Raw genomic sequence first — 26,963 nt, forward strand, 5'->3', positions numbered from 1 at the left:
AAAATAAAAATAAAACTACCTTAATAAAGTGATTCTTTGGCATACCACAAGATGCAACCCGCGTACCACTAGTGGTACACATACCACAGTTTGAGAATCCCTGCCTTAGACCGCGGGTGTCAAATTCAAGGCTCAGGGGCCATATCTGGCCCGCCACATCCTTTTATGTGTCCCACGAAAGCCTATAAATAATATGTTTCTGTTCTTACTAAATGTATGCAACATTCCATATTGACAGAAAAAGATACTTGCATATCCTTTTAACTTGATCTAATATTGCAACAAATATAATCATCCATTTCAAACAGTTATTTTTGTTAAAACAAAAGTAAATAATAATATATCGGCTATTGGCTTATGATTTTAAAGCAAGTCATCCATTAAAATATACACAGTAAAAAATATGTTTCCGTTAAAAAAATAGTAGCTCAGTTGTTAGAATTTTATCGTTAAAAAAAATAAAAAACTGGTATGGTTTTTCCATTTACAGTAATGCACCGTAAAAATAACCATAGATTTTACAGTAAAAACAGTGGCACTGTTTTTCAATTTCCATTTACAGTACATACTATAAAAACATTGTACATTTATGGTAAACGTTTGGCCACTGAACTCTGTTTTTTACAGTGTATGTCAAACATATATATATAATAATAAATATTTGTGTAATGAAGCAATTTATATTTACATTTATATATTAGTCACTGTTACTGAGGGCAGCCATAACCGCCTCGTGGCCCTCAATAAAAACAAGTTTGACACGCCTGGCTTAGACAATAAAATATTGATCAATAAAGTACATTGTACACATTGGATGCAAGGTTTGTGTGAATATTTCTTCGAGGGCGGGTCCTCGGCTTTTTTTTCTTTTTCTTAAAGCACTCTGAAGTGTTTCTAAGAAATTGTCAAAATTGCACTACACAATGCTTTTTTTTTTAAATTAATATTAGGTGACCAAAAAGTATATTTGCATGATACAGAACATCATGTTATATTAAAAAATAGCTTGGAAGCAACAGGAAGATGCCATTTCCTATACTCTGTTTTATTGGTCATGAAATCGAAAAAAAATACATGTTATATAGGTAAATCAATAACAACAATGACAAAAATCGGACATTTCTACTGTTTTAATGACAATTTCCACAATTATATTCTAACTTTAAGAGTGAAACTGCACAAATGTAACAATGAGGCTACTATTGTAACATACTAGCCTATCCAAAATGAAACTACCTAGAAAAGCTGTATCATATAAATTACTATATACAGTATAGTAGAAAAATAACAGTAAACATTGTATTTGGCAACTTGTTGTCAGTAAGGTTTAGTTGAAAGAGGTGCGAGCACAGGTACAGGTGCAGCACAGTGTCATTCCAACAATGCTTTTTGTCCATGAGGGCGAAAAAAGGGCAAGTGAAAAGGGAACGAGGTGGGATAGCGACACAGTGGGATGCTTCTAGCGAGTCATTCATCCGAAGAACAACATTGTGAGCGTCTGCATCATGCATGGAGTCTTGCGTAACTGCAGAGTACAAGTAGATGGAGGACAGTCTATCTTCATTCCGTGGCCTTGCAGTAAACACAGTCAACGGGATTTTCACTATGGACCACTTTGCTTGCTTCCTCTGCTAAATGAGTATTATTCTCACTTATGCAGGCACAAACACTGGCTTAGAGTATGCGAAAGTTGGTAAAATTAAGATATTCCCTTTGAATATGAAGACATCAGAAAATAGTCAGTGCCAGGGTCAAACTGTTGCGCTTATTATGGTTCAGAGTAACGTTCTGAGCGATCATACTCATGTAGAATGAAGTTAACTCCTGTTAAGACTGAGACGTGAAAACAAAACAAACTGCTTTTATAACGAAGGCGTAAGGTGATGTGAAATCTCACTTTTTAGCACTCTTGTCACGCAAGTGTAAAAAGAAGTTAACCACTGCAAAATGACAAAACAAGTCGACCGAACGTTTGATAACAAGTGACGACACTGCAAAAACTGAAATCTAAGTAAGATTAAATATCTCAAATAAGGGTGATATTTACTTATTTTCTGTCTGATAAGATAATTCTTCTCACTAATCAGATTTTATGTTAGTGTTTTACTTGTTTTGAGGGTTTTGGTCCTAAATGATCTCAGTAAGATATGACAGCTTGTTGCTGAGATTTGATGACCTATATTGAGTAAAACATGCTTGAAACTAGAATATCAACTGTTGCAAAGCTGTGTCATCAACACTCACAAGTATAAAACTACTTTTTTAAGGTAACAATTTCTTATTTCAAGCATGAAAAAAAAAATCATGATGCCGAGCGCATATCATTATGTCAAGATAATGGCACTAGCATATACTTAATTTAAGAATATTTTTCAACATATTGAGCAAAAAGGTCTCTTTTTTTTCTACCAAGAAAAGTGCACTTGTTATTAGTGAGAATATACTTATTTTAAGGTATTTTTGGGTTCATTGAGGTTAGCTAATTTGACTTGTTTTGGAAAGTCTTGACAAGCCAAATGTTCTTGTTCTATTGGCAGATCATTTTGCTTAGTTCAATTAAAATACCCCTCATTTTTGTATTTTTTTCTTGTTTTTTGAACACAGACTTTTTGCAGTGGACGAGGCTATGGATTTTTTTTATATTCTTCTTCTTCCCACTGTGTTTTTTGGTGGGAGTTCACCAAAACGAAAACATAAGCATGGATTAAACTGATGTTTCTGTGGTCCAAACTCTGACTTTAGTGAAATATGTTTCCTGGAGATGTTGGTCGACATCAGGATTGTACAACCTAGTAGGCGTTTGAGTTCGGATTTAATTGCTAAGATCGATCATGAGGTGCTCGTATATCTGCGATTTGCCCTTAAAGCTGGAGGCAATCAGGAACTCCCGACCGTCCACTGACACCTGAGAAAATCCCCTCGGCGCCTGGATGCTCAGCTCCTGAGACGGCACAAAGTGGCCCCTCTTGGCGTCCCACTGGTACACCTGCGTCAGCGAGTAATCACTGCCCAGGATGGCGTACTGCCAGTTGCCGATGGAGACGGGCTGGAAGACCATAGATCCGCGGGATGGGAACGTCTGGACCTCCTTGAACATGGCGCCTTCCCAACGCATCACCTTGGAGTCCCCGATGAATCTTGTCAAGCATATAAACAGATCTCCTAGTAAAAAGAACAAAAGAACAATTTAGAGCAGGGGTGTCTAAACTACGGCTCGCGGGCCAAATGCGGCCTGTCGGCGTCTCAAATTTGTCCCGCAAGACAGCACGAGGTCAATAACCAATTTGACCGGGAGCAATGTATCCATATGATATATAAATATCCGGTGGCCTGATTGCTGCCATTTTATCTCCACTTGATGGCCAACGAGAGAAACTCTGCCTTTAATTGTACTTTTAAGTCAATGAAGTGCAGCAATTACTTATATGACCCAATACAAACATTCTTCCCTAATCACGGTGCAGAACGAAACATCAACCAGTACAAAAAATTAACAAACATGGTCACACATGGGGCAGCACGGTGGAACAGGGGTTAGTGCATGTACCTCACAATATGAAAATCCTGGGTTCGATCCCCGGGCTCAGAGTCTTTCTGTGTGGAGTTTGCATGTTATCCCTGTGACTGTGTGGGTTCCCTCCGGGTACTCCCGCTTCCTCCCACCTCCGAAGACATGCACTGATAGGTTGATTGGCAACACTAAATTGGCCCTAATTAGTGTGAATGTTGTCTGTCTATCTGTGTTGGCCCTGTGATGAGATGGCGACTTGTCCAGGGTGTACCCCGCCTACTGCCCGAATGCAGCTGAGATAGGCTCCAGCACCCCCCCCGTGACCCCGAAAGGGACAAGGGGTACAAAATGGATGGATGTATGGTCACACGTAACAAAACATGCTAATTGAACCTTGTGGATATTATAAAAAACATCCAATATAAAAAAACATCCAATCAACATAAAACAATCAAAATGACACCCATTTAAATCAATTACAAGGGATGACGGAAACATGCAAAACTCTCTCCAGACTTACCATTTTAGCTGCTTGATATTTCTGATTGGTTAAAGAACATTACTTCATGTCACGGCGCGGTCTCAAACCCACAATTCTCCTGCAGCAAGTTCCTCCAACACTCAGGCTGGCAGTATGCCAGGACACACCCCTGCACGCGCCCGGCGCTTCACACCCACGCAACGACGCAGCTGCAGACTATCGGCAATCAGCACACCTGGTAATAATCAGAGCGGCAGCATAAAGGCCAGTCGACCCTTGGCTGTAGGCGAAGTCAGCAGGCGGATGCAGCCCCGCCCACATTTTGGAGCTAAAAGTGGGCGTTGCAAAATGTGTTGAAAGTATAAAAAAACAAACCTAAAATTCCTACTATGTCTATTTTGGGGAGAATTTTACCTGTAGGTCCAGAACTATGAAATAAGCGCCAATGTTGTCAACATTATAGGGGCCCTTTATGAAATCAGAGGGGTAGACTAAAACTTAAGTGCCTACCTTTGACCCGGAAGTGTTTAATGGAGAACACATCCTCCATCTCAGGTAGGTCGGTCCTGCGGTCAAACTGTTTCAGGACCCTGTTCCACTGATAAACCACAGGCCTCTGGGAGCTGCTGGACAAGATCAAGTGAGGTTTGCTGGAGATCTCCAGGTATTCCACGTCTGTGTCCCGGTACCACGGGTGGAGAGACTGATGGGAGTAGAATCCATTGCCGTTCCATTTGTACACGGTTGTTGATCCGGCCTACGAGAAGGGTTTGAAATTAAGTCAAACCCAGCTGGATGTAAGATGTTGAAATGTGACAAGACAGAGACGGGCAACCTTAGAGCTGTCTGCAATGACGAAGAATGACTCCCCGTCAATCGTGAAGGTTTCGATGTCGTTGGGTTTGCGGATTTTCAGGATGTCAATGTCCTGGATCTTGATGAACTTGTTGGCGGAGATGTCGCGTTTGTAAATGTGGGAGCCACCAAAGAGCTGCGCCACGATGACAAAAAGTTGGTGGTCAATCACCATGGGCTTGCAGACCACAGTGGAAGTGCCTGGAAAAAGAACGTTCAAGAGTTGCTAGCCCGTTAGCTTCCGGCCTGAGGTTGTGATCTGACTCACTTTCGATGGTGTCAAAGCTCCTGAAGTTCATCTCAACGTGATCCCATTCCATGAAGCTGCACGTGCCGGCAAAGGGTTGCGCAAATACAACAAACTGGTCGTTGCCAAAGGTGAACGACTCCACGGAAATGGACTCGAACTTCAGCGACTGATAGGAGGCAAACTCTGGAAGAGGACACAAGCGCTCATTATCACTCAGGTTAAATGTGACGCTGGAGGGAGATACCTGACGAGATGCAGTCGAAGGAGTACGACAGCAGGTCATTGATCTTCTTGCCCTGGTGACTGGGCGGCCCGCTGCAGTAGATCTGGTCTAGTGTGGCGTTGGTGTGGTGTATCCACTCCACCAGCCACTTCAGCTTGCAGTCGCATATCAGGCTGTTGCCTCGCAGATCCCTTCGTATGGATACCATCCCATTACATATCATTAACAGATATATTTTACAGCACATTGCATGCAGAGAAGTTCACATTTTTTATAAAATATCTACTGAAAGCAGCAGCATTATAGTCAATACTTCCAGTTACTGGATGTCATCACTTAGTGGCTGCAGCAATTAAACACTAGCCACATTTTTGTAAAAAAAAACAAACAAACAAAAAAAACAATTGTAAATTGAGAATCCGATAATATCGGGCTGCCGATATTATCGGGCTGTCGATATTATCGGCCGATAAATGCTTTAAAATGTAATATCGGAAATGATCGGTATCTGTTTAAAAAAGTAAAATGTATGACTTTTAAAACGCCGCTGTACGGAGTGGTACACAGATGTAGGGAGAAGTACAGAGCGCTAATAAACCTTAAAGGAACTGCCTTTGCGTGCCGGCCCTTTCACATAATACCTACGGCTTTTCACACACACAAGTGAATGCAAAGCATACTTGGTCAACAGCCATACAGGTCACACTGAGGGTGGCCGTATAAACAACTTTAACACTATTACAAATATGCGCCACACTGTGAACCCACACCAAACAAGAATGACAAACACATTTCGGGAGAACATCCGCACCGTAACACAACATAAACACAACAGAACAAATACCCAGAAGCCCTTGCAGCACTAACTCTTCCGGGACGCTACAATATACACCCCCGCCACCCCCTACCCCCACCCAAACCCCCCACCTCAACCCCGCCCACCTCAACCTCCTCATGCTCTCTCAGGGAGAGCATGTCCCAAATTCCAAACTGCTGTTTTGAGTCATATTAAAAAAAATAATGCACTTTGTGACTTCAATAATAAATATGGCAGTGCCATGTTGGCATTTTTTTCCATAACTTGAGTTGATTTATTTTGGAAAACCTTGTTACATTGTTTAATGCATCCAGCGGGGCATCACAACAAAATTAGGCATAATAATGTGTTAATTCCACGACTGTATATATCAGTATCGGTTGATATCGGAATCGGTAATTAAGAGTTGGACAATATCGGAATATCGGATATCGGCAAAAAAGCCATTATCGGACATCTCTAATTGTAAAATAATATATTTATTGTATTACAGCTATCATACATCCATATCCAATCATATAGTATTCACTGTACACAAACATGTTTTAATGATAATAATAATACATTTTATTTATAATGCGCTTCTCAAGACACTCGAAAATACACTAAACAAGATACCACAAAGAATAAAAACAGAGCTGTCAAACAATCAACAACTAATTTTAAAAAGTGAGTCTTGAGTACACTTTTTAAGGAAAAACTTCATAAAACTATTTTTGAACTGTGATACAAGTAAAAAAAAAACAACACAAAATATTAAATAAAATATAAAAAATAATTAAAGTAAAAAAAGGTTAACCGCTATATGGTTTAAACTGAATAAAACTACTTGTGAGTAGGGATTTTTTTGATTGATTGAGACTTTTATTAGTAGATTGCACAGTTCAGTACATATTCCGTACAATTGACCACTAAATGGTAACACCCGAATACGTTTTTCAACTTGTTTAAGTTTGAGTCCACGTTAATCAATTCATGGTAATGCATACTTGCCAACCCTCCAGGATTTTCCGAGAGACTCCCGAAATTCAGCGCCTCTCCCGAAAACCTCCCGGGACAAATTTTCTCCCGAAAATCTCCCGAAATTCTGGTGGAGCTGGAGGCCACGCCCCCTCCAGCTCCATGCGGACCTGAGTGACGTGTTGACAGCCTGTTCTCACGTCCGCTTCCCCATAGTATAAACAGCTAATGATCGAGGGCGAGTTCTTGGTTTCTTATGTGGGTTTATTGTTAGGCAGTTTCATTAACGTCCTCCCAGCGCGGTAACCACACACAACAACAGCAGTCAAGTTTTCGTCCCCCGTAAAGCAGTTCGTCTGCCGTAAACAGCAATGTTGTGACACTTTTAAACAGGACAATACTACTGCCATCTACTGTACATGCATATGTGACCCACCCATAATGTGTCACATTTTTGTGTTGATTTATTTATTTTATTTTGTGGTTTGAATTCGTTTTTGGAGCTGCCATTACACATTTATCAGTATTCACATTGGTCAGTAGGGGGCAGTAGGGCGTTTCTTCCCAATTGAATGCTATCACCTGCAGACCGGAAGTGTCTTGTCATTCTGATGAGCGCGACCAGTCTGTGAACAATTGAAACGTCCTGTGTGCTTTTTCCTCCTGTATAACAGGTTAGTTTTGGTGAATCAACTCACTGAATAATATCCATGTGATCTTTATAAGTTTAAGTACACATTCTGATGGTGGAGCCTAACTCTAAAGTGTTTGTGAGTTGTAGTTTGTATTTGTGAATGAATCCAGTGCACAGCTGCAGTAATCAATACAAAAAGGCGACGTGAGTACGCAATGTTTATATAGGAACTTCTGATCCTAATTCAGACTCCCAAATTAGAGCTCTCGTTTTCTTATTGATTTTATAATGTATATTTGTATAATGAGTGTGTTCTGAAATAGTGACAGAGAATAGAACAAGGATGGACAATTCAACCTTTAACTCAACAATGACTAGATGAGTGTTATGTGTGTGTATATGTGTAAATAAATGAACACTGAAATTCAAGTATTTATTTTATTTATTTATATATATATATATATATATATATATATATATATATATATATATATATATATATATATATATATATATATATATATATATATATGTAATAAAATATATATATATAGCTAGAATTCACTGAAAGTCAAGTATTTCTTATATATATATATATATCTTAACCACGCCCCCCGCCCCACCCCCGACCACGCCCCCCACCTCCCGAAATCGGAGGTCTCAAGGTTGGCAAGTATGTGGTAATGGATGGGTACCTTACACATTTGAACCAATAATTGATACCAGCAGTGTTAATTTTGACAGCAGTTTTTAATTTAGTTTAGTCTTTTGACGAAAATGCTATTTTTAATTTTAGTCAAATTTGAATTATCTATACTGATTTAGTTTTAGACTACTTTTAGTCAACAACATTACAGAATAGAATAGAATAGAATAGTATATATCTTTATTGTCATTGTACATTGTACAACGAAATTGTAAGCAAAACTAATTTAGTGCAAATTCATAACACATAAAACCATAAGAACATAGATAAATAGATAAAAATACATAAAATACATAAAAATAGCAAGCACACAGCTCACATGCAGTCATTATTGTCGTCTTGTGTTCAGCGACACTATTGCTCTCGGGTAAAAAGTGTTCTTAAGTCTGTTTGTCCGGCATTTTATTAGTTTTTTTATTACACAACATTTTAGTCAGCTAAAATTACAGAAAATTTAGTCGACTAAAATATAAAGTATAAATAAAAGATAAGGCCACTTTAAAGTTTATTTGAAATCACCTTTTTAGACTGCCTGCAAAAGAATGATGTGGTTAGTCATTTTCTTGCTCCACAGGTCAACACAAATAAGAATCTTTCAGGCACTTTTTCTATTTTTCATGCTACGTCTCTGGGGGGGCTGGAACCTTTCATTTGTTAATACATTTCCGCCTAAAATAAATAAATACAAAACGCTGCGCGTTTGACATAAGTGCGATGGACCACATTAAAAGTTGTCATGCTTTTAGATTTACCATTAAATAAATTATTCCTTGAGGCAGAGAAAACTACTTGATCATATTTTGTAAAGAAGTAATACGGTAGAATTGTCTTTAACTCGATGGGATCATAGCATCAAAATTAAAACATGTCCTCTTCACTTTCTCCCCGGTGTACACACATATTACGATGTGGAACATGCGGAATCCGCACATTTTTGGTTTGGCAATGAGAAATCCAACTTCCTCATCTCACAAGGAAACTTAGACTTAGACAAACTTTATTGATCCACAAGGAAAATTGTCCGATACAGTAGCTCAGTTACAAAAGCATCTAATTGGCATTCCTTCATAATTAGCTTGTACACTGTTAAAGAGCTTTGATTGGATGTATTCCAAACTTGTCCCAACCATCTACAAGACGATATCAAATATGATTGGATTTCGTTTCTGTCAAGCTTTTCGTCTCGTTTTTATTTCTTGAGTAAAATGTTCGTTAATTTTGTTATCGTCTTCGTCCCGGTTTTGATTGGTTATTGTCTTATTTTTGTCAGGAAAAAATAGGTTATTGACGATAACTAAGACAAAAATCCTTGGTCAACGAAATGAACACTGGATACCGGTACACAACAGTATCAATTTTTGGCCTTTTGTGTGTGTTCATGTAGTAATAGCTAATTTTTTTATATAATACAATATATATCTTTTTTAATTAACATTTACCACTAAGCTGATGATTACATTGCTGTCCAGTTGTTATATCTTGTTTTTTACACTTCTGAGGTCTCATTTGCAGCTATGCATTCATTTTAATATGTCTTAGGTGTGTTGTCATAGTCAGGGAGTAGCCTTTGCCATTAAGTTAAATGTGCCAGTTTTGTCTTTTTTTGAGCCCTAAACATGTTTATACTGTTTGTATTATTTACAAACCAGTGGTTTAATTTTGTAATGTGCATCTTAGTTGTAGTTTTCTTTACCAAATTTGAAGGTGCTGTAATCGCAGGGTCAAAATCGCTAACGCTAATCAGTAGCATGTATATGGCGTATCCAAAGTTTATTCGTGAAGTGAAGTGAATTATATTTATATAGCGCTTTTCTCTAGTGACTCAAAGCACTTTTACATAGTGAAACCCAATATCCAAGCTACATTTAAACCAGTGTGGGTGGGACTGGGAGCAGGTGAGTAAAGTGTCTTGCCCAACGACACAACGGCAGTGACTAGGATGGCGGAAGCGGGGATCAAACCTGGAACCCTCAAGTTGCTGGCACGGCCACTCTACCAACCGCCCAGCGGTATAGCCCCCAGCAATATGGCTCGTATCAGCGTCAAGCTAGCGCATTTTTAAAAGTGTAGCCTTACTTTTTTAAAGTTTTTTTACTTAGGCATGCTTGCTTTGTTTTCCTAGAGGCAGTCTGCTACAAATACGCCTGTGTGCCTGCCAAGTGCTTGAGCCGGTGCAAAGTCTGCCACCACGTGTAACATAGGGATCAAAGTATAGTCCCAACTGATTTGACGTGACTCGGTACCCAGTTGTACTGACCACATAAAAGTACCAAATTTGGTACTCCACCCTACTTGTAACATTACATGCTTTATCCATTATGCCTTCACTACATGCCATTATTTAATTGTAATTAAATTTTATTGTATTGCTCATATTGTACTGATTATCACGGCCCTGGCACATGCCAATGCGCATTCCTCAATGAGCGCAGCAGAGCGCACCTCGGGACACGACCACGGACGCTCCTCTCCTGCAAGCGTCACTCCCGGCTGCAATCAATCTGAAATCAGCGCACCTGTCGGTGATGATCTTCCTGGTCTTCTTAAGCCTGCACAACCTGCCATCCCTCGCCGGAAGATAGTTTCTCGATGGTGAACCGTAAGCAACAAGCTTTATGCTCTCTCCTTGTTTCCTCTCCGTGGCTTGACTTGTCCCCTGTCTTCTCCCGTGTGCCCGCAGTGTTTTCCTTCCGTTGTCCTGGATCTCGACTGCCTCCCTCGTTTCTCGACTCCTCGCTCGCCCCCGGACTCCGACGTCTCTCTCTGCCTCACGGACCTCTCGCGGATCTTGGACCCCTTTTGCCTTGCCCTCTTTGGACTTGTCTGCTTCATCATCCAACATCACGGTAATACACAACAGCTAACTACACACATAGTCTAACACCACTCACTCTTGGGTTTTGTCACACACTCCATTTCCTTAGTTTAGTTTGTATTGTTTTGCATTATTATTATTATTGTATATATTAGCTATATTTATATATAATAAATAATCTTAGAGCTATACCACACCCTGGTGTATGTTGCCGTCATCTCCCTCCTACAACCATAACACTGATAATTTATTGTTGGTTCTATGATTACTATTGCATGTTTTTGCTTTGTCATGACAAAAGTGTTTTGCTTTTTTTTTTTTTATGAAAAAAACAAAACAGTATTCCTTCAGCAGCTCACTAAGTAGTAGTGATTTCAGGTACAAATTGTACCAAATGTGCAGGTTCTGTGGCTACCATCATACTTTTCGTCTTTGACATGACTGGTACTTTTCTGTGGTAGCATAATGCAAATAAGCTAAAGCAAAAGCAAACTGTGAGAATACATATCTTGAGATTTGCTGACGTGTCATATTTTCTTTATACAAGATATTCATTGTAATACATATTATATTGTAACATAACATCCATGACATCTGGCAAATTCTGCAGCTGAGTAGAACACCCACCCAGCCACTTAATGGGGGAAATACAACCTTAAAATCTAGGATACTTAGTGTATGGCATACTGTAAATGTTTTGGGTCACTGAAATATGTGATGAAGAGTGATTACTCACACTTTAGTCAAAGCATCCATACCCTTGAACACATCTTTAGGCAGCGTCTCAAGATTGTTGTAAGCCAGACTCCTGCGAAGCAAAAGAAGAAATATCCCGAAAGGGACCGTCTGTTAGAAATGCAAAATAAAATGAAAACTGAGCTCCGATTCATGAGCACTGCAATATTTATATGGGACTTGCTGTCCCGAGCGGAGAATTCACTTTCCTCTGAGTTTTTGCATGGCTGCACTTTCTAAACAGGCTATGACAAAGCAGAGGGGACAAGATTCATACGGCCCGGCCAGCCAATCTGATGGAGTCTGGTAATATTGCTGCACTTTATCAACACAATGCTGTGTTCCAACTTACTGAATAGTTGCAGTATTGGACATTATTACCTTTAAAAGTGCTATACAGTTTTTCTTCAGTGTTTTAGGGAGCAATACTGGTTGCCTGGCAACCTCAGAGCAATCTTATAGGAAGTCACTGGTCTGTGGGCTTACATCAACTTCTAGTGACATCCTGTTTGCATTTGTTGCAATTGCACATAAAGTAGTGACCGTTTTAACAGCAGGACAAGCTGGTTCTTACACCCTTAGTTTGAAATAGTGCAACCCAGAATCGGTCTGCAGTATTTCTCTAAATGGAATAAGGAATCCTCTGATAGTGATTTGTTGTACTGAATGTCATAACCTAAATCTGATACATCTGCAGGGGATTTAGCCAAAAGGTTCAGCTGCACTATTCTGTGAAATTGTGTCAGAAACAAGCCGTCACAAACCTCAGGAATAAAAAAAGATTCTAGGTTACCCGGTTGAAGGTTACAGGAGCACGGTTATATATAGTTTTAACCTGCAGGTCACTCGCATGTCACACTATCTTCACTGTTGCAAGCAGTCCACTTCAACAAATTGGTTTAGTGTTTGCCAGCTGCAAACTAAAGTATGACATTGCTAAGATTATGACAAAGTAATTTGCTTTACATTTGAAATAAAACATCATTATTTATTTATTTTTTAAATAATAAAAAACAATAAAAATAAAAATTGGTCACTACCCATTATACATTTTTTTTGAAATATTAAAAAAAATTTTTTTTTGAATTGAATTGCAAGTGGCTGAAAGGTTGTTTTTTAATTAAATATATTAAATAAAAAATATTTCAAAAAGACACAAAATCACCCAATACTTATTCTATAATTATTTAGAAATATATAGAAAAGGCTAAATTACAATTACATTGGTAGTATTGTAAATGTAAAACACTTATTTATGAACTAAATAAATCAATCATAGCACTTACAAAAGTGATACTTTTGAAATAAGCAATATCATTTTAAAAAAGTCAAAAAAAAGGTTGATTTTGTTTTGTTTGTTTTACCAACAGATTAAAGTCCACATTGTGTCACAATTGGAAGTTCTATGGTTGCCATCACACATTTTGTCTTTGACGTTACTCGTTGTGTGAGAGAAAGTCTATAGTTATATGTATATCAATGTCTCTGTCAGTTTTTTTTTTCTACTTTGAAATAATATTTCAAAAAAGATACATTTACAAGCAACTATTTATTATATAATTACTTTGAAATATTCATACAAAGGAAAGTAAACAGCATTGTTGTTGTTGTTATTGTTTGGCTGCAACCTTGAGTATTAAAAAGAAAAAAATGCCAATGTTTATTAGAATTGTATTTTAAAGCCACTTTGTTGATGTTTACCTGCTAAATTTCTTGTGTTGAAAGACATAAGACATGATTTGTGTTGAATTTTTTTAATATGATATAATAATATGTTTCAAAATGTGGTATGATTACAAAAAAACTCATAAAATATAGAACAATTAATTGAATAAAACATGATTTTTAAAGGCTTTGAAGTGCACTTATAACAACCAAAAATGAAGGACACAAATATGATTTGAAGGGAGAAAAACACTGAAATAATACTATATTGTTTCCTGCTTTTTGTAAGCTCATATCTTTTAGTGACAATATTGTGGTGCTTAATAATAATGCGCGTAAGGGGATGGATGATACTCACACATGTATCAATGTTTTGAGGCCCCGGAATGCATTGGGAGAGATTGATGCAATCTTGTTATTCTCAATAAACCTGTGGAAACATTTTTTAATGGTAATATTTGATTATTTTATGCACATTTAGCACATCTAAAATGTATTACTCACAGATATTCAAGATGTGGCAGACCTACGAATGCGTCTTCGTCGATCAAGTCAAAGGAATTAGCCGTGAACAATCTGTGAGGACAAAGTAAACAGACAGGGCGTAACAGAAAATGAGTCATTAGCGGGAAGAGGGCGATAAGTGACGTTCTTGTTAGAAGTGTGTATATTTGGGCAATGGCATCACACTCCCACATGTTTCTCATCAATGAATGACATGATCTCAGCCTCTTAAATGCTCCTAAGGAACAACATTGGAAGTAAACAGCTTCACATTTCAATAAAGCCCCAGAAAACAGTAGAGCAATATGTCAAATAACATGCACAGTACAGTATATATACTGTACATACAGTGCATCCGGGAGGTATTAACAGCGCTTTACTTTTTCCACATTTTCTAATGTTACAGCCTTACTCAAAAGTTGATTTAATTAATTTCCCCCCTCAAAATTCTACATACAATACCCCCAAAAAGTTTGTATTATTTATTCAAATATAATTTTATAAAAATATTACATAATTTTATATTTCAAATACATATGGACAGATATACCAATACTGTACTTATGTCAGATTTACTCAACTACAGGGAGTACAGTGTAGAATGTAGATGGATGGTTTGATGGATCGTTTACTATGGGTATTTATTATTTGCACAAGTTCACATTTAAAAGCAAATACAATAATGTATACAGTAGAGAGATGTACTCAACTACAGAGAGCAACAATCATCTATTGGGATGGGGCATTAATCATTTATACAAAGTAGTGTTGTCCGGGTACCAATATTTTGGTACCGGTACCAAAACTATTTCGATACTTTTCTAAATAAAAGGGGACCACAAAAAATTGCATTATTGTCTTTATTTTAACAAAAATGTTTTACGGTACATTAAACATGTTTCTTATTGCAAGTTTGTCCTTAAATAAAACAGTGAACATACAAGATAACGTGTCTTTTATTAGTAATTAATGAAAACAAAGGCTCCCAATTTAGTCTGCTGACGTATGCAGTAACATATTGTGTCATTTTCCATTCTATTATTTTGTCTAAATTATTAAGGACAAGTGGTAGAAAATGAATTATTAATCTACTTGTTCATTTACTGTTAATATCTGCTTTCTTTCTGTTTTAACATGTTCTATCTACACTTCTGTTAAAATGTAATAATCACTTATTCTTCTGTTGTTTGGATGCTTTACATTACTTTTGGATGATACTACAAATGTGGGTATCAATCTGATACCAAGTCGTTACAGGATCATACATTGGTCATATTAAAAGTTCTCATGTGTCCAGGGACATATTTCCTGAATAATCATAGTAGTATCGACTAGACACGCTCCTGTACTTGGGACCGGTACTTCTTAGAGGCGGTATAAAAATGGGACCCATTACCTCCCTGCTTAGCACTCAGGATCAAGGGTTGGAATTGGGGGTAAAATCACCAAAAATGATTCCCGGGCGCGGCCAACACTGCTGCTCACTGCTCCCCTCTCCTCCCAGGGGGTGATGGGTCAAATGCAGAGAATAATTTTGCCACACCTCGTGTGTGTGTGTGTGTGACAATCATGGGTACTTTAACTTTATAGTACCGAATATGATTCATTAGTATCGCGGTACTATACTAATACCGGTATACCGTACAACCCTATTACAAATGCATGTTTGCAATAATATAAATACGTACAGTTCTATAACAGTTCTATATAAATACGTACAGTTCTATAACTGTAATAGTAAGGCATTTACTATTTGCACTAATTTAAAATAATATAAATGAAATTATAAAGTGGAAAGATTCACTCAACTACAGTGAGTAACAATCATGTATTGGGGCTGGGTAAGGCATTCATCATTTGCAGAAATACATTAATGTAAATACAATCCTACAGTAATAGAAATGAAATTCTACAGTAGACATATTTGTTTAATTACAGGGAGTATATGTTGTGTGTGATAGATTTACTCAACTATGGACCGTAACAGTCATCTATTAGGGGTAAGGCATTGATTATTTGTAATAATGCATGTTTGTGATTTATTTAACTACAGAGAGTAAAAGGTGTGTATTGAGGTAAGACATTTATTATTTTTACTAATGCATGTTTAAAAATAATATAAATACAATTATACACTAGATAGATTTAGTCAACTATGGAGAGTAACAGTCATCTATTGAGGGTAAGGCATTAATTGTTTGTACTAATGCTTGTTTGCAATAGTATAGATACAATTCTAAAGTGATTTGTTTAACAACAGAGATCAGAAGGTGTCTATTGGGGTAAGGCATTTATTATTTTTACTAATGCATGTTTAAAATAACATAAATTACATTTTACACTTCATAGATTTAGTCAACTATGCGGAGTAACAGTCACCTATTGGGGGTACGGCATTAATTATTTGTAATAATGCATGTTTGTAATACTATAAATACAATTTTTCATTGTTTTATTTAACTAAAGAAAGTAAAAAGCATTTATTATTTGTACTATTGCATGTTTGCAATATTATAAATACAATTCTAAAGTGATTTACTTAACTACAGGGAGTAAAAGATGTGTATTATTTTTACCAATGCATGTTAAAAATAATATAATTGAAGTTCTACACTAGAAATATTCACCCAACTATGAAGAGCAACAGTCATCTATTGGGGGTAAGGCGTTAATTATTTGTATAAATGCATGTTTACAATAATACTGTATACTGTATATGAAACGTTTTATTTGTACTAATGGATGTTTGAAACAATATCAATTAACATTATAGAGTAGACATATTTACTCAACTACAGAGAGTACGGTTGAGTTGAGTTGAGTTGAGTTTAAGTTTATTTGGAACATTCATGCATACAACATGATACATCACAATTTCCAGTTTCTCTATTCAACATGTTCAAAAAGGAGTAGAAAGAAGCAGAGCTTATTTAATCCTATACCCTTTTCCTTTACATAGCAGTTGCTAAAACTTTTGTTCACTTCCTGTTCTCAATTTATTCACAATATACTCCATAAGTAATAACAATAAAAATAAATAAATAAATAAATAATTAGTGAAGTAAGTTATAATTCATATGGTGAGATAAGCAAGGTTATCTAGAAAATGAATGGATGGATGAGATAAATTCAGAATGTTTATCATGGTTCGTCTTCTTAGTACTTTGTAAACACTTTAAGTTTGAAGAGTTTCTTGAAGTGGATCATATTAGTATATTGTTTGATTTCTTTGCTTAGTCCATTCCATAATTGAATTCCACATGCTGATATACTGAAGGTCTTAAGTGTTGTACGTGCGTACAAATGTTTTAAATTACATTTTAGTCTAAGATTATATTTATCCTCTTTTGTTGAGAAGAATTGTTGAATATTCTTGGGTAGCAGATTGTAGTTTGCTTTGTGTATAATTTTAGCTGTTTGCAAATTCACTATGTCGTGGAATTTCAGTATTTTCGATTCAATCTATAAAGGGTTTGTATGTTCTCTATATCCAACATTATGTGTTATTCTAAGTGATCTTTTTTGTAAAACCGTTAATGAATGAAGTGTACTTTTGTAGTTATTTCCCCATATTTCTGCACGGTGCCATTTGGGTTAAGGGATTTATTATTTGTAGTAATGAATGTTTAAAATGATATTATTAAATTCTACATTAGACATATTTACTCAACTACAGAGAGTGTCTTTCGGGGGAGGGCAAGAAGGAAATATAGTAATTCAAGGAAAGTTATAACAAAAACAATACAATGGAGAGACCAATAATATATAATTCAACTGTACAGTAATAAATCTTTCGTAATAAATCGACTGACTTACAGTAGTTGCAAGGCGGGTGTATGCGCAAAGCTTCCTCCCGTGATTTCACTGAATCCAGACTTGACAAAAGACCTGAACACATGGGCAATATTTGCAGTAAACAATAAGAAGAAGGCCATGGACGACATGCACTTATAGAGAAGAGCGACTTACAGTGACAGGACGTCTGAGGGGAAATGGTGAGGCACGGAGCGGACGTTTTCACACAGGGCGTTATCTTTGGTGCAGGTACATCCAGAGGGGCACCGGGGCTGCTTCATTCTCCGTCCCGCTGCGAAAGGCGAGCAGGCGGCCACCGCCAGAACCAGGAGCGTCCACCCTGGGGATGCCATTCTCTCTGTCCCAGTGGAGACTTGCAACCACCCACAAACACCAAATCCTGACTGCTATTTGCAGTAAAGGTCTTTTGCCAGGCTGCAACCGCGTCTCAGTGCACTCTGGAAAGTGCTGCACTCCAAATGGGCACAGACAGCAGACCCAGATTGATGTCACCCCCTTTCCTGCCTGCCTCCCTCCTCAAAGTGTTGTCTGCTTCTTATTAGGCTGCTGCATACAAAGAAGTTGGCCTCAAATGGAGAAAAGGATGGGGCGAGAGAAAGAGAAAGGGGGAGGAGGAGAAGCACCCCTAAACAAAGTGCACATTTCTTCTCTTATCTTAGCTTTTATTATCATTATTTATGCGCGCCTCAAAAGCAGTGCACGACTAATGAGGGGACGGCCATTGTGAGCGAGTGCACCTGCCTCTTTCAAATGACACCCCCCGCCCCACCCGCCCCACGATTCCACGCTTTGCTATGATGAAGGAGAAAAGAGACGTTAAATATTAATTTGGTGCACTAAACATGTTGTAAAATTAATTGCGTTGTTGTCAAGCAGTAGCGCACGACAAGAACAGGCAATTTAAATTGTTCTTTAAAGATAATACACTTCCGGTTGTAGTTTGGTCCCACATTGGTGCCCTTTGTTCTGATGGGTGGGTGGGGGGAAAATGGCACAAAACACTGGACTTCTTTCTTCGCCACCTTTTGACTTCAAACTTAACACATAATAGCCTCTTTATATTTCCAGTGCGACATTTAAACGCCTACATCAGGGCTATTGAGGTAAACAGTACTGGGGGCCATATTTTCAAGGGGCGGGGGCAGACCTTTGCTTATAATATTTTGATGTTCTATATACTCTAGTCCAGGGGTCGGCAACCCAAAATGTTGAAAGAGCCATATTGGACCAAAAATACAAAAACAAATCTTTCTGGAGCCGCAAAACATTAAAAGCCATATTACATACAGATAGTGTGTCATGAGATATAAATTGAATTAAGAGGACTTAAAGGAAACTAAATGAGCTCAAATATACCTACAAACGAGGCATAATGATGCAATATGTACATATAGCTAGCCTAAATAGCATGTTAGCATCGATTAGCTTGCTGTCATGCAGTGACCAAATATGTCTGATTAGCACTCCAACAAGTCAGTAACATCAACAAAACTCACTTTCATACACAACGTTAAAAGTTTGGTGGACAAAATGAGACAGAAAAAGAAGTGGCATAAAACATGTCCTAGAAAGTCGGAGAAAGTTATACATGTAAACAAACTATGGTGAGTTCAAGGACCGCCAAAATTAGTAGGACAAAACGGCGCTCGCCAAATACTCGAATCAGTGAAGTTAATATAAACAGTGTGCTTTGTAACAATTAGGGAGGTTTGTGTCATGTTTGTCCTCTTACAGAAACCATATTAAAACAAAAACATTTTTTTTCTTCCCTACATCTTTTTCCATTTTTCATACATTTTTGAAAAAGCTCCAGAGAGCCATTAAGGCGGCGCTAAAGAGCCGCATGCGGCTTTAGAGCCGTGGGTTGCCGACCCCTGCTCTAGTCAAAGATCGTCTATAATCAGTGGTCTCCAACCACCGGTCCGTGACACATTTGCTACCGGGCCGCAGAGAAACATTCAATCATTTTTAAACGACTGCATTTTCTCGACTTAACTTTCGCCTGTCCCAGTAGAGCTGGGGGTCGGCAACGAGCGGCTCTTTAGCGCCGCCCTAGTGGCTCCCTTGAACTTTTTCAAAAATGTATGAAAATGGAAAAAGATGAGGAAAAAAAACATTTTTCTGTTTTAATATGGTTTCTGTAGGAGGACAAACATGACACAAACCTTCCTAATTGTTAGAAATCCCACTGTTTACATTAAACATCATTCTCTGATGAGAGTATTTGACGCGTGCCATTTTGTCCTGATTTCGAAAGTCCTTGAACGCACCGAAGTTGCTCCTACTAATTCAGCGTTTTTGTGAGTTGTATTTTTCATGCACTTATTTTCTAAAAAAATAAGTGAAAATAATGCCTACATTAAATCGAGTAATACCAAAGACTATAAAAATGGGACCTATTACCTTCCTGCTTGGCACTCAGCATCAAGGGTTGGAATAGGAAGTTAAATCACCAAAATGATTCCCGGGCGCAGCCACTGCTGCTGGTCACTGCTCCCCTCACCTCCCAGGGGGTGAACAAGGGGATGGGTCAAATGCAGAGGACACATTTCACCACACCAAGTGTGTGTGTGTGACAATCATTGGTACTTTAACTTAACTTTAAACTGGTCTGTGCAAAAAAGGTTGGGGACCACTGATTTATGTACAGGTAAGAGAGATGTGTGCTATGGCTATGAGTTGTTTTTTCCCTTGGCCTCAGTCTGGACCCTCTCTTCAGGGGCCCAGGCTTAGACCGATTTTTTTTTCTTTTTCTCAACAATCCCCCCCTTGTTTACCTGTATGATGTATCTCACCTTTTTGTAGGGGCGCCGGAAGTCGGCAGACCCGTCAGCGATCCTGTTCTGTCTCCCTGTAATGTTTGTCTGATCTTGAATGGGATTGTGCTGAAAATTTTAATTTCCCCTCGGGGAATAATAAAGTATTTCTGATTCTGATCTATATGACAGCAGCCCTGTGCTGTTTTTGAAAAAAATCTTAATTATATGACAGAAGTATGGTGGTGTTTTTTTAACTACCCTAAGTTTTATACAGATGCCATTCAATGGCCATGTTTGAGTTGAGTAACTCCGGCCTACTGTACATGCACCAAACTTCATTCTCGTTTTGTTCCTGTTTTACTTTTATAAACTTAAGCATCCTTAAAACTGATGAAACATATAGTTGAATACCACAAAAGTGAGTATTTTGGTCGATAAAGGGACGGACAAATCACTTTACCAGGCATATAATGACATAAACAAAGACATAAATATAAATAAGGTTAAAAGTTAACAAAATTCACATCTAATTATGTATCAAAAGTAAAAAGTGGCATTAGCTGTCATTTTGTGTGTAATAATACAATAAACAATTAGTTTTTTAGGTCACTATTCAGTCGGGATTTTCAAATATATCATACTTATCCGGGGTTGAGGCACGTCATCAGTACGCGCGTGTGTGACGTCACTCGCCAGCGACGCCTATTTTGTAAACATCCGCTTGTAGCATTTTCAATGCGAGGACAACATGGATAATCTCGTCAAGGTTTGTATTTATTTGGTGAAATATCGTGATTTTATGCAGTAATATAATTAGTTTGAGTATTAATCTCGTTGATATTAACCTACGACGATGATGGCCAAGTTAATAATAACGTAATTTGGCAACATAGCCGGGTTTTCTTACATTAGTGATGAGCCTGTTTAGTATATACATTAATTACAATGTTGTCACGTTATGCCACAGCTATCGCTTCTTATCTGCTTTATATTCCATTGTTTCTATTGCGATATCATCTGCTACCACAAACTATGCAAAACGTGTTCAGAGATCGAGACGGAAAATATAAGTTCAATGTTTATTTATATAGCCCTAAATCACAAGTGTCTCAAAGGGCTGCACAAGCCACAACGACATCCTCGGTACAAAGCCCAAGTTGAGGGGCAAACTGAATTTAAAGCAGCATTATGTAAACACAGCTTTTAAAAGTATATGTATATACGTGTGTGGGGTGACTCAGTGGAATCAATTAGACGAGATTAGATTTTTATTAAGGATCCCCATTAGCTGGTTGCCACAACAACCCACTAGTCTTCCTGGGGTCCACAAACTCAATACAATTACAAGTAAAAGCATATAATTATAACTACGCAATACAGGAAAAAAAAGCATCAATAAGGAAACAAGCAAACAATTTACAGCCACAGAATAATAATTACCATATAAATATAACTACACAATACAAAACCAAACAAAAATCATCAACAAGCGAACTAATTTAAAGACTCAGATAAAATATTACTTTCCTTTTAAAAACCTGTTTACTTTCAATGCCGGTGAGAATTCGAGGCAGGTTATTCCAGAGCGATACAGATCTATAAATAAAAGATTTCCGCAAAGCATTCTTCCTGGGACAAGGGAGTACAAAATGCCCCTCACTAGACGCCCTGGTATTATGATTATGTATAGTGCTACTGTAAACTATTTGGGCCATGAGAAAAGCAGGGGAAATCGAACAAAGCAATAAGGTAATTTATTTTGAAAATAAATGCAAACAAATATTTTCTATAGGTACAAGAAGAGGAGGAAACATTAATTAACATGAATTGATTACGTGGACCCCGACTTAAACAAGTTGAAAAACTTATTCGGGTGTTACCATTTAGTGGTCAATTGTACGGAATATGTACTGAACTGTGCAATCTACTAATAAAAGTTTCAATCAATCAATCAATCATTTATCGAAAGGTGTAATGTATTCATACAAACTACATTTGATGAAATAAGAGAGGGTATATTATTGTGAGTAATAAGCGGTAGAAAATGGATGGATGGATGGATGGATGTATAATTAAATCACAATTATTGAAATTCAACGATTTGGTGCATTTGCAATCAGCTAAAATGATGTACAAAGCAAACTGTAAACCTGCTACCCAAGAATGTACAACAATTCTTTTCAACAACAGAGGAAAAATATAACCTTAGAGGAAAATGTAATTTAAAACATTTGTATGCTCGTACAACACTTAAAACCTTTAGTATATCAGTATGTGGAATTCAATTATGAAAGGATTAACCAAAGAAATCAAACAAAGCACCAATATGATTCACTTTAAGAGACTGTTCAAACTACAAGTGTTAACAAAGTACACAGAACAAGAATTATGATGAACATCTTGAAGCCTTTTTTTAATTTTTTTATTGAGACAAAGATTATTTATGTATTTAATATTTGTTTGCTTACTATGGTATATTATTTATTTATTATTTATTTGTTCACTGTTCCGTTACAGAGAACAAGGAAATTGGATAAAATCGCTATGGTATGAAAAGGGGTAGGATTAAATAAGTTCTGCTTCTTCCTACTCTTTTTCGGACGAGCTGTAATGAAACAGCTGTAATAGTATCAAGTGGTTATGTATTGTATTGATGATTACGAATGTTTTATTTGTCCACTGTTCTGTTACAGAGAACAAGGAAAATTGGATAAAATTGCTATGGTATGAACAGGGGTAGTATTAAATAAGCTCTGCTTCTTCCTACTCCTTTTCGGACGTGCTGTAATGAAACAACTGTAATTCAATTTCTTTATAATTCTCTTTAAACATCAATATTGCATTTTTTTTGTAGATGAACATATTGTATTGAAGATGCTTAATTAAAAAATGTATATCATATGTTGTGAATATAGATATATATTTGTTTTTAAAAGGTTCATGGCGGTGGTGCTGACTACAATTCAGATTTCAGTGATGATGAGGGACAAGGAGAGTCCTCAGAGAACAGACTTAAACGGTAATAAATGTGCTTGTGCGGTATGAGTTTGTCCCCCCCCCCCCCCCCCCCAACAATCATGTGGACGAGACACAAGGACAGAGAATTCAAAGTTTATCGTCTTTTTATTGACAGGAAACATGAGGAGGAAATTTTACGGAAGCCTTTCCAAAAAAGTCAACACTCTCAGGTGGCTCACCGCAGTTTTCATACCAACGAACGGGACAGGTACTCTCAAATCAAAATAATATGTACTGTAGTATACTGAGTTTAGTAGTTGAGAAATGTTTTAAATGTGCTTCATTATTGCTCTTATTTGTTCTGCAGAGAGGAAGCCAGAAATAGAAGAGCCCATCTGATATCACTGAATGCTGTATCCTTAAATGTGTTTTGCATGTGAAGTAATAACATAATAAAAGCTGATTTTAATTACCTTAAGCAGCTGTGTCCAGTTTGAACGACATAAGAAGTTTGTCGGCGATTACATACTTTATTATGGAGGACACATGGTCGACTTTAAACGTTCTTTGTGAGTATTTTGTCATATTAAACTCTAGACACATTATTATCCTCAGTTAACTTTTTTTTTCCTCCAGGGAAAAAGATAAAACCGACTCGGATGTCCTGCGGGAGAACCATCGCTTCCTTTGGCGGGACGAGGACGAGGAGGACATGACGTGGCAAGTGCTTTATTTCTTTACAACTTTTACGAAGAAACTTCAAAGTTAACTCTGAAATTTGTGTCTTAGGGAAAAAGAATTGGCGAAAAAGTATTATGACAAACTTTTTAAGGAATACTGCATAGCTGATCTCAGTCGATACAAGGAAAACAAGGTAGGATCAATGGATAAAAATAAAACCGTACACAGATAATGACATGTTTTATTAAAAATTTGCACGATGACCATCAGTCTTAAAGTGCTTCTTCGTTATCAGCCTGGGATTAGGATACTGTTATACTGTTTTCTACTGTGTCCATTTGTATACAGTATATTGTGTATTTCTTTAAATAATAGCCTCCATCATAATAGATGTAAAACTCCACTACAATTATGTTAAAACAAAATGACAAGAAAAAAACAAAAAACAATAGTACGTTTAAAAATAATGATCTAATAAAATGACAATTATTAGCAATTATAATTTTAATATAAATATTAATCAATAACTGTGACATTTTTGTAGTGTTTTATTTTTGCAAAAATACTATATATATATATATATATATATATATATATATATATATATATATACCGTATATATATATATATATATATATAATGTATATTGAAAAGCTTTTTTTTTTTACATTTGTTGGGGATGAATTTATAAGTTTGTCAAAGGGAATATTGCATCCCGCTAATGACTTCTGAAGTAGAACCTTGGGAATAGAATATTTACTATAACATTTTGTGTACTTATAGAATTTCAATTAAATAAAGTAAGTAAGTTAGTTTTTTAAAAATATTATTATATGTATGTACTATAATTGTTAGTTAATCAATTAAACTACCGGTAGATATTGTGTACTTGTAAAATTAGTAGGAGTAGTTTATTTCGTATATGTTTAAAAAAACTAATAATGAAAAGAATAATAATCATAAGAACAATACAGTAAAATAAAGGTATTGAAACAAAAAATAAAATAAATAAATACATCCTCTCTGGGGGGGTACTAGGATGACAGGGGATGCAAAACAATAACAGTGCAGTACTTTTTCATAACATGGTCACTACTGCCTAGTTTCTCTTGTTATATTCTTATTTTACTGTTATATTTTTATTCTCATTGTTGCTTTTCATTGTTATTCTATTGTAATATTTTTCTATTTTGTTTCCATTTATACCCCCATTATTTACTTTTTACTTTTTAAATTCGATCTCAATTTTGTACACTGCTGCTTGTCATGTCTGTGTGATCATGTTTTGTTTTAGTAATGTTCGGTTTAAATTTTGGACTTTTTGTGCACTTTTGTTTTGTTTTGTCACCATAGCAACCATTAGTTTCACCTGTCACGTCACGCACCTGTTTCACGTCCGGACTCACACACACCTGTCACCAATCATGTCACTGTTATTTAAGCCTACCTTTGTTCATCACTCGTTCTGCCTGCGTTGTTTTGATGTCACACCGGTTTATGTCTTGCTCTGTCCAAGTAAGTTTCCATGTCCATGCCATAGCTTCTGTTTAAGATTAGCCTCACTTGCGTTTTAGGCACGCTTGCCTCTTTTTTTGTTGTAGTTGTTGTTGTATTGTTTATGTTCGCGGTAGTGCGTGATTTATATTAATAAATCCTAGCCTACCTTCACGCTGTTGTCCGGAGCCGTCTATTTTGCATTGGAAGAACAACCCCGCAGCTAGCTGCGAACCCCACGTGACAGAACGCAGGCAGCAGACGTTCTTCCGCAGACCGGCCACGAGGAGGTGATGGAGACGCGCTGGCAAAGCTGGAAGCCAACCAGAAAGGCTTTTTCTCGCCAGCATGACGCGTCGTTCCCCCAAAACCCTCCCACGGACAACAAGATTCCCCAAGCAGCTCATTTTTCCTTGCCGCCGCAGGAGACATGTGCTGATGACGTCATCCCGCCCACTGGTGATGACGTCAGAAACCAAGATATTTTTTTTTTAGATTCTATTTACGCCCTCTGTCAGCCGCCCACCAAGGACTTCGTTTCAAAAAATAATCCTTTTGAGAAATGTTTTTCTAAATTTAGATTTTTTCAGACCCAGTCTAAAGTGGGGGTGGTGAATAGATTTTCTGGACAATTTAATGGGGAGGATTCTGCCCCCCTCCATACCTCCCCCCACCCACCCTTAAAGAGAGTTCCAGACCGCAGGGAGCGCGTCTGGTATCCGCTCCTTGAGGGGGGGGCTAGGGCTGGGAACTGCACTGGTGGGGTGACTCAGCTTTACCATGCCAAGCCGCAACCCCCAGCTAGACCACCTCCACCTCCACCAGTAGCTCCACGACGCCAAGCTCCGGTACCAGCTCCACGACGCCAAGCTCCGGTACCAGCTCCACGACGCCAAGATCCGGTACCAGCTCCACGACGCCAAGCTCCGGTACCAGCTCCACGACGCCAAGCTCCGGTACCAGCTCCACGACGCCAAGCTCCGGTACCAGCTCCACGACGCCAAGCTCCGGTACCAGCTCCACGACGCCAAGACCAAGACCCGCCACGCCAAGACCAAGACCCGCCACGCCAAGACCAAGACCAAGACCCGCCATGCCA

The 26,963-nt window shown here is 37.6% G+C and overlaps 2 protein-coding genes across 3 annotated transcripts in view; one reads left to right on the top strand and one right to left on the bottom strand.

Annotated features, from left to right (window-relative positions):
- Nucleotides 1-1,036: 1,036 nt before the first annotated feature.
- On the bottom strand, nucleotides 1,037-18,662 carry lgi1b (leucine-rich, glioma inactivated 1b). 2 transcript variants are annotated; one of them, XR_009815877.2, is made up of 11 exons: nucleotides 18,126-18,662; nucleotides 17,973-18,044; nucleotides 14,157-14,228; nucleotides 14,011-14,082; nucleotides 11,989-12,060; nucleotides 5,342-5,511; nucleotides 5,116-5,280; nucleotides 4,828-5,048; nucleotides 4,503-4,749; nucleotides 4,032-4,227; nucleotides 3,016-3,162 (listed from the first exon to the last, which is right to left on the bottom strand). XR_009815877.2 is itself a non-coding variant. In XM_061966737.2 (10 exons), exons 1-10 carry the CDS (start codon nucleotides 18,302-18,304, stop codon nucleotides 2,813-2,815), a joined length of 1,620 nt encoding a protein of 539 aa, XP_061822721.2. In that variant the 5' UTR covers nucleotides 18,305-18,655; the 3' UTR covers nucleotides 1,037-2,812. The 2 variants fall into 2 exon arrangements, 1 of the variants encoding a protein (XP_061822721.2); XM_061966737.2 differs by lacking the exon at nucleotides 4,032-4,227 and having other exon boundaries at nucleotides 1,037-3,162; nucleotides 18,126-18,655.
- A 2,723-nt stretch (nucleotides 18,663-21,385) lies between these two features.
- The window catches only part of fra10ac1 (FRA10A associated CGG repeat 1), a 41,613-nt gene continuing 36,035 nt past the window's right edge, over nucleotides 21,386-26,963 (top strand). The window contains exons 1-7 of the mRNA XM_061966738.2: nucleotides 21,386-21,497; nucleotides 23,668-23,750; nucleotides 23,865-23,957; nucleotides 24,057-24,102; nucleotides 24,182-24,258; nucleotides 24,326-24,409; nucleotides 24,479-24,563. Of these exons, the coding sequence (XP_061822722.1) occupies nucleotides 21,480-21,497; nucleotides 23,668-23,750; nucleotides 23,865-23,957; nucleotides 24,057-24,102; nucleotides 24,182-24,258; nucleotides 24,326-24,409; nucleotides 24,479-24,563 (486 nt within the window). The 5' untranslated portion in view covers nucleotides 21,386-21,479. The remainder of the gene's footprint in view (nucleotides 21,498-23,667; nucleotides 23,751-23,864; nucleotides 23,958-24,056; nucleotides 24,103-24,181; nucleotides 24,259-24,325; nucleotides 24,410-24,478; nucleotides 24,564-26,963) is intronic.

Source organism: Nerophis lumbriciformis, linkage group LG11 (assembly GCF_033978685.3).
Source record: "Nerophis lumbriciformis linkage group LG11, RoL_Nlum_v2.1, whole genome shotgun sequence".
In the NCBI taxonomy this organism is placed as follows: domain Eukaryota; kingdom Metazoa; phylum Chordata; class Actinopteri; order Syngnathiformes; family Syngnathidae; genus Nerophis; species Nerophis lumbriciformis.